The sequence below is a fragment of the Papaver somniferum genome, chromosome 2 (assembly GCF_003573695.1).
Source record: "Papaver somniferum cultivar HN1 chromosome 2, ASM357369v1, whole genome shotgun sequence".
Classification (NCBI taxonomy): Eukaryota; Viridiplantae; Streptophyta; class Magnoliopsida; order Ranunculales; family Papaveraceae; genus Papaver; species Papaver somniferum.
Genome location: NC_039359.1, coordinates 24,684,050 through 24,698,016, shown reverse-complemented (window position 1 = coordinate 24,698,016; position 13,967 = coordinate 24,684,050). Strand labels below are relative to the sequence as shown.

The window sequence follows — 13,967 nt, the reverse complement described above, 5'->3', positions numbered from 1 at the left end:
AATGGTCGTTCAAAGGATGATTCAGTCACACGAGAGGTTAGGGATGGTCTTAGGGAGGGAAGCAGATGATGAGAAAGATCAGATAATTCTAGGGTTTGAAGAAGAACTGCTCTGAGAGAATATGAGAAAGATGATCGTAGCTTGGAGAAATAGATGACCTATTTATAGCTGAATTCTCTAATCTCAGGTCGGTAAAGATAAGGTTTGCTTTCCGTGCCATGCAGAGAAATTCTCCCGTCTCTTCAGGAATAGATAAAGATAAACCAAAATGGAGTTTATATCATTATTCCACCGCATTTACTATCTTCTGCGGTGAGAAATAAGCCGAGTATTTCTCATACGTGTCGTAGACCGCCAGACAAAAACCCTAATTGTTATCCCCCCATTTGTGTGAAGCTGAGTCAGCCTTTGTGATGATATGTTGAGAGAGAAAAATATTCTCTTTAAATGAGTTAGCCAAGATAGAGAGATATTCTCCGATCTGTAAGAATGACTAGGATGAGTCACGTGAAAAGGCATGAGATACCTCAGAATTCGTGTGGAGAGTCTGAAAATGAGTCTCGTTTCCTACATGAGGCTCGTGCCTATCATGTGAATATTCAACTTTGTCTGAGATGTCCCGAGAGATGTAAATCTCTTCGATATTTTTCCGAGATGTGAATCTTTATGAGATTTGATATTTTTCCGAGAGATATAAATCTCTCTGAGATTTTGAGGAGAGATATGAATCTCTCCGAGATTAGAGATTTTTCAGAGAGATTTGAATCTCTCTGATATTTTGAGGAGAGATGTGAATCTCTCGGAGATTTTGAGGTGAGATGTGAATCTCTCCGAGATTTTTAAGGACGGATCAAAATCTCTACGAAGATTTTATTAACGGATCTGAATCTCTCTGTGGTCAGCTGGGACTCATCCTGAAGAGAGAGAAAAGGCTTTGTACACCCGATTAATGTCACCGCGAGACTTTGGCTCACTTGTCTATGACCATCATATCTTGCAGAGATGTGTTAGGAATCTATTGGGTACGTATTTATGGGGCTGACATGACCGGTGTATCTCAGAAGGATGTTCTAGGAATCTGTCGAAAGGGCCAAGAGGCAGAATAACCAGTGTATCTCGCGGGGATGTCCTAGGAATTGTTCGGAAATCTTAGTAAGTCGAGTCAGAGCCTAGAGTAGACATGACCAGTGTATCTCGCGATGATGTACTAGGAATCAGTCCTTGATCTCAAATAGGATGAGTCATGCTTACAGGAGACATGCATATCTCCGCTCTGGGTCATAAATCGGCCAGGGACGTTTTTACGCATCTACATAGCCTACACGACCAACAATATTTCGTCGAGGATGTATACTAGGAATCATGACATCACGATCAGCTCCGTCTCGGGAAGACATGCTGGAATTGTGGTTGTTCTGGTTCAAAAGTCTGTCGGGGACGTTTTACGCTCTACAGAACGTACATGAACAATAGTATCCCGCGGGGATGTGTGCTAGGAGTCACGGCATTACGACCAGCAGTGTCTCGCGAGGACGTATACTAGAAATCGTGGCTATGAGTGCCTTGAGGGACAATGGGTTAATCTCTCCCATGAGAGTTGAATTTTGTCTATGGTCTTGAAATGACGCTTTTTCCCCTCATCCAAATTTCACCATCTAAGTTTAGGAAAGTAAGTGAAAATAAAAATATAATATTCATATAAAATTATAGTTATGCTTTTTTTTTCCAGAATATAATTTAGTATTCTTGACGAAATTAGATACTCCAAATCCTATACTCTAAGTTGGGGTGAAGAAAATAATAACCTCAAATTAGCCAGGGTATTTTAAATTGGTAAAACAAAATAAAAAGTATGGCTTTAAATTTTGTAAATCTACTTTCTTAGAGCAACTGCAGACATATGAGTTGCTAAATTGCCAAATAGCTTAGCTATATTTGTTTTCTTTTTTGACTTTTTCATTTCAGACGCAATGGTGGACGGGATGCTATATCTGGACGGTATTATTGAAAATGTTTCATCAGAAACGTTGATTATAAAACCGTCTACACGAGACGTTAATATTAAACACGTCCAAGTGTGAACGTTGTCATAAAAACCGTTTAGCTTGAAACGCATTTTATAAAAACATATATCTATTCAAGTGCTTTGCTTGGATTTTATAAAATAATTTTTCATAAAGATGTCTTGATCATGTAAAGACATCTATCTTCAAAAGCAATTATATAAATGTTTGAGTCTAGACGTAGACGTTAAGAGCATTTGATAAAAAAAATTTAAAACAATTGGCACAGACGTGGGTTTTAATGGCATTTTACTTTCACACGCAACTTATACTTGCGTCTGGAGGCAGACGCAACTTATGCTTGCGTCCAATGTTTAACAGAGCCTATAACTGCGTGAAGCTATATATAAGAATTGTCAAAAAAAAATCTCATATATAAACATTTCGTTTGGAATTATAGAAATATGGCACTTATATATGGCTTATAGCAACAACACTAAAGTTGCTCTTAAACGCTTATTTTTGCCTCGCGTTTTTAGGGGCCACTCAAAAGGATTTAGGGGCCAACAATAAAACAAAAAAGATCACCCAAAAGGAAAATGTAGCCAGCCCTTATCTCGCGTAATTCGTAATGGCGAAATTACCCTTATATATTCGGAGGATATGATAACATTGTTACCCTCCGAATGCAATCGGAAGCCAAAATATTTCCCAGACTTCCGATTGTAGTCGGTGCAGTATTTCTTGGTTCGTGTTTTGGATTCAGCGTTAATCGGGAGTTAAATATATTACAAAACCTACCGATTATAAGTTGCCGCAAATTCAAATTTTGAAAGCTACCATAATCGGTAGATATGCTAAATCCAATACCTACCGATTATTGGTTTCTCCACATTCAACTTTCGTCAAATTAGCCGTTGGAGTTTTTGGGAAAAACAAAAAGAGCCGTTGGACCCTAAACCTATATGAAGAAACTCATATCTATCACCCCAATTGCACCAAACTCTTTCCTCTCTTCAGTTTTAATTTTCATAACAAAAAACATGGATATTGCTTTTGCCGAAGAAGAAGATTGTGCTATTTATAGAGCGTGGGTTGTGGTAACTACCCATGATCGTGTTCACAAGCTCCACAAATCGGAATCCGAAGAGCAGATATGGAACCGTATCTTAATGGTATTTGAGGCCTTAGATGGTAATCGAATTCGAAGATCATCCAATGACATTAAGATGAGAAAGAATGCGCTCGATAAGGAGATTGACAAACTTGAAGATGAGGAACGGTTTGTTAGGAACGCTTTTCCTTGGTGGACGTATGAAAAACGAGTAAGTATCTCTGTAACTCCAACTCACATTAACAAAAGTTAGTACTAACTTGTTACTCATTCGTAATTTCAGAGATATCTTGCGGATCGCCGGTATGTGGACCTCTACGGGAAACGATTTGAACATGAAGGATGCTACAAAATCAAGAGGGACAATTTATATGGTCACTGGAAGTTATGATCTGTTTTAATACTTTTATGGTCAATTAGGAGTATGGATTTAGGTGCTTTTGACGAAATTGTAAGGTTAAGGACGTTTGAATTTTATGTAATGGATGTAATCGGAGTATTATTAATATAAAAACTAGCCGATTATACGAAATCGGTAGATTATTTTGTTAAACAAACTACCGATTGTAATATCGGTTATGTTTTGAGTCAACTTTCTTTCCGATTATGGTGTTGTTTGGTTCCGATTGTAATATTCGGTTAGAATAATCGAAAGGGTAATAAAAACTAAACTTCCGATTAGGCTTAGGGCCATGGCGTGGTTTGTTTTGAACTTGTAATATTCGAAGGATAAATTTTTTTGTAAAGTTCCGAATGTACGATGGCCCAAAAATCAGAATTTGGGAAAAACTGATACTTTTCAAATTTTGAAATTGAATTAATCGGAAGTTAAACAGTTACCCAAACTTCCGAATATGGGTTGTCTAACCTTCTATATTGTCCCTTGGAACCACCTAGAGCCATGGCGTGGTTTGTTTTGAACTTGTAATATTCGGAGGATAAATTTTTTTGTAAAGTTCCGATTGTACGATGGCCCAAAAATCATAATTTGGGAAAAACTGATACTTTTCAAATTTTGAAATTGAAATAATCGGAAGTTAAACAGTTACCCAAACTTCCGAATATGGGCTGTCTAACCTTCTATATTGGCCCTTGGAACCACCTAGAGCCATGGCGTGGTTTGTTTTGAACTTGTAATATTCGGAGGATAAATTTTTTTGTAAAGTTCCGATTGTACGATGGCCCAAAAATCAGAATTTGGGAAAAACTGATACTTTTCAAATTTTGAAATTGAAATAATCGGAAGTTAAACAGTTACCCAAACTTCCGAATATGGGCTGTCTAACCTTCTATATTGGCCCTTGGAACCACCTAGAGCCATGGCGTGGTTTGTTTTGAACTTGTAATATTCGGAGGATAAATTTTTTTGTAAAGTTCCGATTGTACGATGGCCCAAAAATCAGAATTTGGGAAAAACACAAATTTTGAAATTGAAATAATCGGAAGTTAAATTAGTTACCAAATCTTCCGAATATAACACACAAATCATTGTCATTTGAACTTGTCTAACTTAGTTACCCAAACAAATTTCCGAATGTACAACAAAAATCATTGTCATTTATATGCTCTTCTTTACTTTACGACCGTGACTACCTCCCAGTCCTGCACGACCACGGGTTTGAGCACCTTCAGTTGGAGCAGCTTCAGCGCTCGATGAAGCTCGAGTTCTTTTACTCGTCTTTGATACTGCCACCTTGGGCGGATGCCTCTTCGTGACTTTCTCCCCAAACTGGGCAGCATAATCTTCGTTATCCATATTATCAACTAGATCTCTAGCCTCTTTGACTTCTCAGCTGGCATGGATCTCCGCTCTTCAGGCATGCAGTTAAAATTTTGGAAACCGCTTGAACCTATTCACCTGTTTTTTTATACGTAATGACATAACATCAAACGGTAATTACCTAAGATTTATAGGAATCATATAAAATGAACAAATATAAGAACACGCACCAGTCTATCAAACCAGCTGGTTTTTCTTTGATGATACAATTATAACTTGAACCCCCCAGTAGTGTGGATTTGATTTCAACGGATAACCAAAGGATGTGATACCTTGTTATACCAACTCATATAGTCTGGAGAAATTTCATCATCACTCGGGTGGTTCGTCTACCAGTGTCGTATTAATTTGAAAAAGTCTTCCTCTTATCCCAGTTATCAAGAACACTAGGTGGGCCGGTGTAAACAATTGTAAGATTTATCACCACTAGAAGAGCACAACTCCAACTCCAATTTGTAGTAATCCCCCATTTTCTCCAGAGGTTGTTGTATATACCCGTGTTGTCGAATCACACCCTAGAGGGGTTATACATCACATATCCTGTGGGGTGCCACAATGGTCCAAAATAAATGGACAAGTCCGACCGAAAATTTATATGCCCACTGGCTCGATCTTCCTTGTATGGATCAAAGCATACGTCCGAGGCCTTCAATTGGTCCAAAATCTCCCTCATGCGAATCAACTGCTGCTCTTTTGTCCTAGAACGGTTGTCTTCAAATATATACTTTGTTCCTCTAGGAGTACCTTTGCACCACCCCGGTTCTCTCCGGCCAACTTCAGGATAGGGAAGTGGTCATAGATCCATGCCTATATACATAAGAAATAAGTTTTAGTAAATAGATGTATATTCGGTAGTAATTTCCAAACATAATTTCCGATTATATATAATCGGAAACAAAACTGAGTACCTATCTACCGAATACCCAACATTCGGAAATAGATATGGATCATTTCCTACCGAATATGCGTCATTTGGAGTTCAGTAACCTATAGTTTTTCTGGCCTGTATATTCGGTAGTAATATCAAAAAATATTTCCGATTATATATATCGGAAATAAAACTAAGTACCTAGCCACCGAATAACAAACATTCGGAAAATAAGATGATCATTCCTACCGAATATGCGTCCTTTGGAGTTCAGTAACCTCTAGTTTTTCTGGCCTGTATATTCGGTAATATCAAAAACATATTTCCGATTATATATAATCGGAAATAAAACTAAGTACCTAGCCACCGAATAACAAACATTCGGAAAATAAGATGGATCAATTCCTACCGAATATGCGTCCTTTGGAGTTATGAATGCGTCCTTTGGAGTTATGAATATGCATCATATGTATTGTCTACCGAATAACTATAGAGTGAGTTATAGAGTTAAAGAAAAAACCTGCAATAGAGCCACGTTCCCGGCAACTTGGCAGGTTCCTAGCCTCGACGCCTTTCTCAACTCTTCCATCAAGAATGCTAGGCATGCCGTGCCCCAAGAATAGTCACCGACTTCATGGAGAGGATCCAAAAGTTGTATAAGGTTGGCGTCATCCGGTTGCCAGAAGTATTGGGGAATATGACACATCCCAATACACAGAGGAGATATGCAGTGGCAGCGTGGTTCACTTGCTCATCAGTTAACGTTCCATTCTTTTCCTTCTCCAAGGTGCCTCGGAACATATTCATCAAAGCTGTAATGTTGATTGTCTTGTTCTATAACTGGCATGCCTCCTAAACTCTGCTGTTGTTGTCTCTTCATCCCAACCTAAGCACTTGTTAGTTAGAGAATAAAGTTGTGCCCAACTTAACTGCTTTTGTGTAGTTAAACTTCACAGCTGTGCCTTGGTCGGGAAGGTTAAGAATCTGCACAACATCATCCGGGGTGATCGTCATCTCCCCAAACGGCATATGGAAAGTATCGGTCTCAGGATACATTCTCTCCACGAACGCCGATATGGCCACACGATCATGTTCCAACAATGAATTCTCGGCGGCATTAGCTAACCCCGAGTTGGCAACAATTGTCTTGAACCTTTCACATTCACCGGATAAAGGCCACGCAAGCATTTTTGTTGGTGCGGCGGTAGGTTTGAGTAGACGGACCGCATCTTGATGATCCTATTAAAGTACATAAAAAAATCCTTAATACAAGTATTACGATATAACACATAGACAATACATTAATAAAAAATAGTAATTTTATTACCTCGGTTTCATATATTTCTCTGGCCATGAGTCTTTTATCCAAATAGCAATTTTCCTCCATCCGCTGGTAGTCCAAGGATTGTGCCTGCTGGAATACCCTTCTTCTTCAAGTGCTGAGGGACAAGATGTGATGCTTTCTTAGCAATATCCTTCCTTACAACATCTTTTCCTTTTTTGGCTTTTTGGGTACCACTTGGTTGTCCTTCTTCTTCTACTCTTGCCACTGGATCAACTGGTTCAACACTTGGTCCTGCACTTTGTTGAGCGGCTTGTTCAACACTTGGTCGCACCCCTTGTTCACTGCCTTGTTGTTCAACAGTTGGTTGCACTCCTTGTTGACTGCTTTGTTCTTGTTCGCTTTGTTGAGCACCTGAATTATCTTTGGCACTCCTTTCCCTCCTAGCACTAGCTGTCACTTTCTTCCTCCCTTCTCGACTTTGTCTAAACAACAAAGAAAGGAACAATATTTACAAACTATACAATCGGAAGACAAAGTATGGAAATATAACCCGAATGTACACATTCGGACGTAAGAAGACACATATTGTTCCCGAATACAAACAATCGGAAGCTAACTAAACATATTTGCAACCGAATATACTCAATTGGAGTTCAGAAGCTGTAAATTTTTCATCCTACACAATCGGAAGACAAAGTGCACATCTATAACCCGAATGTACAAATTCGGAAGTAAGAAGACACATATTTTTTTCGAATGAAAAACAATCGGAATATAACTAAACATGTTTACAACCGAATATTCATCAACTGGAGTTCAGAAACTCTAAAATTTTATCCTACACAATCGGAGGTATAAAACATTATATTGTCTTCCGAATAAATACTGGCCCAAAAATGGGATTTTTCCTATATCAGAAATTTTGAGATTTTTTCAATTTATACATTCGGTAGTGAGTGTTCTTCCGAATACTTTGTGTCTACTTAAATATATTCGGTAGCCAAAAAATTCATTAAACTACCGATTATTAGCAGTTTGTATCCAGGAAGATATGGCCACCAATATTCGGCAGATAATCACCAAATCTTTCTCCCGAATACTGTCGATGTTCTTGAAAAATGAAGAACACGACTACATTCGGAAGTAAATGAGCATGCATATCGTCCGAATCTGGATAAATAACCGAAAACCCTAGAAATTTTTTTTCTCGATTCGACGAATTAAAGCGAAATAAACCCCAAAAATGATCGATTCTTACCTAATTGGGTCCATTTGAAGTTGACGAAGTGTTTGAGTCTCGGAATCGCCACCACCGACTACATTGCCGGGTACTTCTTCTTCTTCGCGTTCTTCGCGTTCTTCTTCATTTGCAGCAAGAATTTCTTTATTTCTTGCTAAAATTTCAATGTTTGGATCGATACCCCGAGCAACATTTTTGGTTCTAGGTCTGTGGGTTTCATTTCTCTTATCCATTGTTTTATAATCGAATCGACGATGTTTTGATTTTACGATTCGCGGCGATGTTTCAGTTGAACGAGGAAATTTTTTTTTCTTCCACAATCGGAAGATAATATGAAACTGGAAGAAGAAGAGTTGAAATGAGTAGAATTTTTTTTGATTTGGTTTTTATACAGTTTTACCAGAAGGGCATTTATGTAACTTCAACATCATATAGGGTACCCCTTAACTAGAGTTTTTGGCTGGGTATAAATTGATGGCCCCTAAATCTTTTGGGGTGGCCCCTAAAAACGCCAGGTATTTTTGTAAAGGTTTCCAAATGAATGAACTCATATAACCTTTTCTTGTGTTAATGAGTAAAACTTCTTTTTCCCGTTATCTTTCCTTAAGGTCCATCAACAGCTTTGGTGATTTCCTTTGTTTTCTTTTCCTGGTCCAATCAGCCGAAGAATCTAATAGTACCAAATAGGGGGGGACATGTATATCTTTTGACCAATAGTAGATGGAGGTCTTTCAAATTGTACATGCTATTTTGGATTGTTCACTGATTTTTTCGTCTATTATTGGGACTAAGTACTATACCAGTATCACCATACTTTGGAGGCAAATTCCTACAGATTAGAGTCTAGGGATGGAAAGAAAAAAGAATTCAGATCAGAATCAGATCAATAATGTGATCGGTTTCCTGGTACACAGAAATTCAGATGTACACACAGACACACTCACCACATAGAAACAAATATATCCCATCCCCACATGTGTGCTTACAGTCCCCACGTGTGATGCAGTGATAATGATTTCCCCTCATATTTAGATATATTTACATCCTAGTCCTGTAATCTTTTGTTCCTCGTACTGCTCTATTTATAACAAAAAAGTAATGGCATTTTAACAATAAACATAACCTCCAAGGTCATTCCATGTCATTTGTTCCTCGCCGGAGATGATCCTGTTTGTCTGATTTTACCTTTCATGTGTTATGGGTCCCACATAATTTCGCCCTAAAAAGAAACAGGAAACTTAAATATTTGTTAGCATCCCTAGGAACAGACAATCAAAACCGTTGATAGACAAGTAAAATCGAAACAATACAATCTCAAGAGAAACCAAAGGCTAGAAATGAACGAACTTTCGTAGTAACTATTTTTAGTCACTGTAGTTTGACTTAGTCTTACACGCCATCGAAGTAATAATAAGACTCTGAGAATCAACTCTCTCACTTCATTAAAGAGTCTTCCTCCTCCTCTTCTTCTTCTCTCTTGAAACTTGAAAGAACCCTGTCTCTATTTCTTTAAAGATTTTGAGAGAGAGAGAGAGGGGTATTAAAGCTAGCCAGGATCATTAAACACTAGAAGCATATAACTTCAATGTCATTCTGCTGCTAAAATGAGCAGCAGCACCAGCAGTCTTTATAGCTCGACAATGGGTATACTACAACACCACTACCACCACCACCGCCACCACCATCAGCAGCATCAGCATCGACTATTTTCAGCTCTTCTTACAGTTCTTTCTGTTATTCTCTGCCTTTTAGTTTCATCTACCTCTGCATCCTCTTCTTCTTCTTCTTCTTCTTCTTCTTCTTCTTCTTCTTCTTCTTCTTTTTATCATGCTTCGTTACCTGCGAGAAGTCTCTTCTCATCAACTCGTCATCAACTCGGTAAGTACAATTCTATTTTTTGGATCATTTCTATGTATAGGGCTGAGTCAGGAATAACTCAGGTTTTTGTACTAATTTGTTTGTGTTTAGGTAGAGGGTTGGCAATGGGATTGACGTCCCAAGAAAAGATAAAGAGTAGTGGAAGAGATGATAATAATGGAGAATCGGTGATGATGAATCGGAAGAGAGTGTTAATACGAATGGGAGTTGGATCGTCACCACCTACGTGTAGATCTAGATGCGGAAGGTGTAGTCCATGTCAGGCAGTTCACGTAGCTATACAACCAGGTCGAAGTGTAATACTTGAATATTATCCTGAAGCTTGGAGATGCAAATGTGGGAATAAACTCTTTATGCCTTGATTAGTCAAACATAATTCTTTACTAATATGAAAATCTTGCATTAACCGATCAGCCCTGTGGCGATTGCGGCTTCTCAAAGCATCCCCAGGAGGAGATCTCGAATTAATCTTTTGATGCGTTTGTACTGTGATTCTTGTAGGACTTGTCAATTTATTATTTATATATGTAAATGGATTGTGAGGGGGACTCTTTCTATCTCTATCCCACCCTATGTTTTCTTTTTCTTTTCCTTTTTATGGGAAGTTAAGGATATGGAATGATTCTGTTACTCTTGTATTTATTACTACTAGAATAAGCAAGATTGATTTTAGAATTAAAACAAAGATTTAATGGATGTTTTTGTTTGGTAATTTGATTTGATGTGAACGGTGTGAGACAGTGAGAGTACTGTGCTGATGTTACGAGTTCAATTAGTACTTCAATAAACCATTGTACAATATGATCCTTGTGCGAGGAGGATGCGTTTTTCAGTTTGTGCATCCAAATATGTCATTGCTTCGAGTCGTATAGCAATAATATACAGAATAACAAATGAGTAGTAACTAGTAAGCCAACTTAGCCAAGTCCATCTAGGCTAATAGTCAGATTGGCGGCCTTTCATTTACTGGTCGCGACTTGTGTTTTAATTCAGATTTAAATGTTCTGCTCTGCAGTTCCAAACATTAAGCCTCCATCCAAGTGATTTCTTGGTGTTGATCCAAGATGATTAATGAATGTACCAACATCATTTATTTCAAATGTAAGGTATGAAAATACTGTAGAAACAGTAGATTCAGAGTCGCGGTAAATCCAAAAATTGCCATCACGGATTATTCAATCCCTGACGAGTGAATAAAAGAGAGACATCCCTCAATAGTCTGCTAACTACTACTGCATATGTCCTTTCAAAGGCAAGGAAGCGACGTCTATGTCTTATCAATTTTCCCAACTTTTCTTTTATCAATCTTTTTCCTTTTCTTTTCTGTATGTCAAGCAAGCTAATGCATGGATTAAGGTGCCGCGTACAAGCAAGAACAAGCGGGGGAGAAGGAAATGGGCTCTTCAAAGTTTCAAACACCAACAATTTTCCATGTTAGAACAGCATTTGGGTTGAGTGAGAACTACGATATATCATGCATTTGCATTGACTGCTGAATATAGCTCATTGGCTAAAGTACTCTAATTTGAAGCAGCATATGCAGAAGGAATTACAGCTGGTATATTTTTCAGTAAGGAAGTGTATACTTTAGGCTAGCTTGCTAGCTAGGGTTGTAAGTTTCCACAAATAATACAATGGTATGTTTGAACTCAGAAATGTTGCCTTCCAGGGAAGTCGTGGGTTTTGATTTGACATTTTGTGGAGAGTGGTGACACTATTCCAACCTCATTTTCTTATGATTTGTATCTTATCCATCTATCTACTTATTTAGCTCCTATCAATCGACAATCAATCTACCTATGCATCTAGTTACAAAACCTAGTTTTCTTCCGCCACTCTTGTAGTCTTGCGTATTGTCTACTTTTAAAGCATCTCTTTTATATGCGTTTTAAAAAAATTATTTTGCCTCAACTGCCTGGCTTGCATTGTCTCAGCGATCATGTGGGTCTAAGACGTCTTGCAAACCAACGAACCACCCGAAATTACATGAGCTTCACCTTGAATTGTCATGGGAGAAAAGGTCAAGTATAGCTCTGTAGATTGACGAGACGAGTATGGGACCTATAATATGTCATTCACGTTTATAGCTTTAACCATCCATATAGACCAGGTCGGTCAAATTCTGTCCCTTCTATATTCATGGTAGGCAGGTGGGCAGGTGGGCAATGTAAGAAAGAAATGAGAAAGTGGAACTTCATCACATGGATAGCGTTATGAATTTAGTTACAGTTTATAAGTTAATAGGAAGGGAACCTTTTCAAAGAAGTTGAAATCAAGGAATAACTAACATATACCTTTAAGCCTTAAAGGTCAAGAAGCCATGGTCCTGAACTATGTATTTATCTTGTGTTGGCAAAACCTAAAAGCGGAGCTATCTTAAGACACTAAAAACGAGGGTATGAGCCCGACCTAGAAACAACAAAAACAAAAAAATTACGACCTCCATTTCTGTAAAGAGATGCTATTAATTTTTCATTTTAACCTATTTTCAAGACCAAAACAAAATAAAAATACTATATCTTTTTTAGAAATGAAGGGAATGACCAACCATTATGACCGAAGTATCCTACTTAGTCTCATATTTGCATATGAATCACTTTCTTCATAGATATGCGAAAATATGATCGGATTGTGCAAAGAAATTCCATCCAAATAACTCTACATCGTTAAGTAACCAATGATTTGTTCTTCAATGTCAAAATAATGTCCATATGCACACATTCAAGCCAATTATTCATCATATGACGCACTTTAGAAATTTTACCACCGTGAACATGACTCTGAAATGGTGTATTTATTAGATTATCAATACCAACGGGTAGATAAATCTCGAACAAGAATATAGTTGTGGCGTCATAAATCTCATACCTATGTTACCTGGATTCCCCAATGAGCTGCCATCACCTTTTGCGTTAAATTTGATCCAACTATGCAACTATATCGCTTAACCTCGATGATTCTCGGAGAATGTGTAGTCTTATTTTCCATCCCAAGAAAATTAAATATTTAGACCTTAGATACATCACGTAGATGGATCTACGTCAGGGTAAGTGGAATCTATTACACCACTTGTTTTGTTTTTCTTTTTAAATGTATAATTACTAGTTATGATTTTTGTTGATTCTACTTGTAATCAATTTCGTTGATGTGTTTTACCTTTCTGTCTCATTAAAAAAAACTGCGACGACAAAAATTCACCAGGATACCTAGTACTGGCAGTTAAGTATTATGATTCAGAATTATTTTGACACACTAATAAACATACACCCATTTTTGAACCACATCAATCTCAAATTCATATCAGAAATAGATCACCAATCAAAACCATCTCAATTCCAACCCAAAGGACTCTATAATGTGACATACAAATTTATAGCCAAAATACTAGTGAATCGTTTTTGTCCTCTATTGTATGTTTTGATAAGCCATACCAGAGAGTTTTTGTTCTTCAAAAATCAATACATGAAAAAATCACAATTTTTTGCGAACTACTCCACTACATCAAAACCTCAGCTAAAACTAAACAATCAAAAGTTCCATATGCAGAAGAATGACGACAAGTTGGGTTAGGGAGTTTTTCAACGAGCTTTCAACGAATTGGGTCTAGATCCCTCCCCATTGAATTCATAGTGATTTATATTTTCACTATCATATACTTTATCAATATTAATAGCCACCATAAGGATATATCTCTTCGAATCAAGGAATTATAGAATGTGCACACCATTCCCTTATATGTTCATTATTGTTTCAAAAAGCTTCTCTACCAACCAGGTTATAACTATAGAGAATTTGAACC

General features: G+C 37.6%; 1 protein-coding gene across 1 annotated transcript; it reads left to right on the top strand.

The window, feature by feature from the left end:
* Window positions 1–9,779: 9,779 nt before the first annotated feature.
* Window positions 9,780–10,729, top strand: LOC113353055 (EPIDERMAL PATTERNING FACTOR-like protein 6). The gene is made up of 2 exons (XM_026596774.1): window positions 9,780–10,168; window positions 10,259–10,729. The coding sequence occupies exons 1-2, from the start codon at window positions 9,895–9,897 to the stop codon at window positions 10,528–10,530; spliced, it is 546 nt and encodes a 181-aa protein (XP_026452559.1). The 5' UTR covers window positions 9,780–9,894; the 3' UTR covers window positions 10,531–10,729.
* Window positions 10,730–13,967: the final 3,238 nt, after the last annotated feature.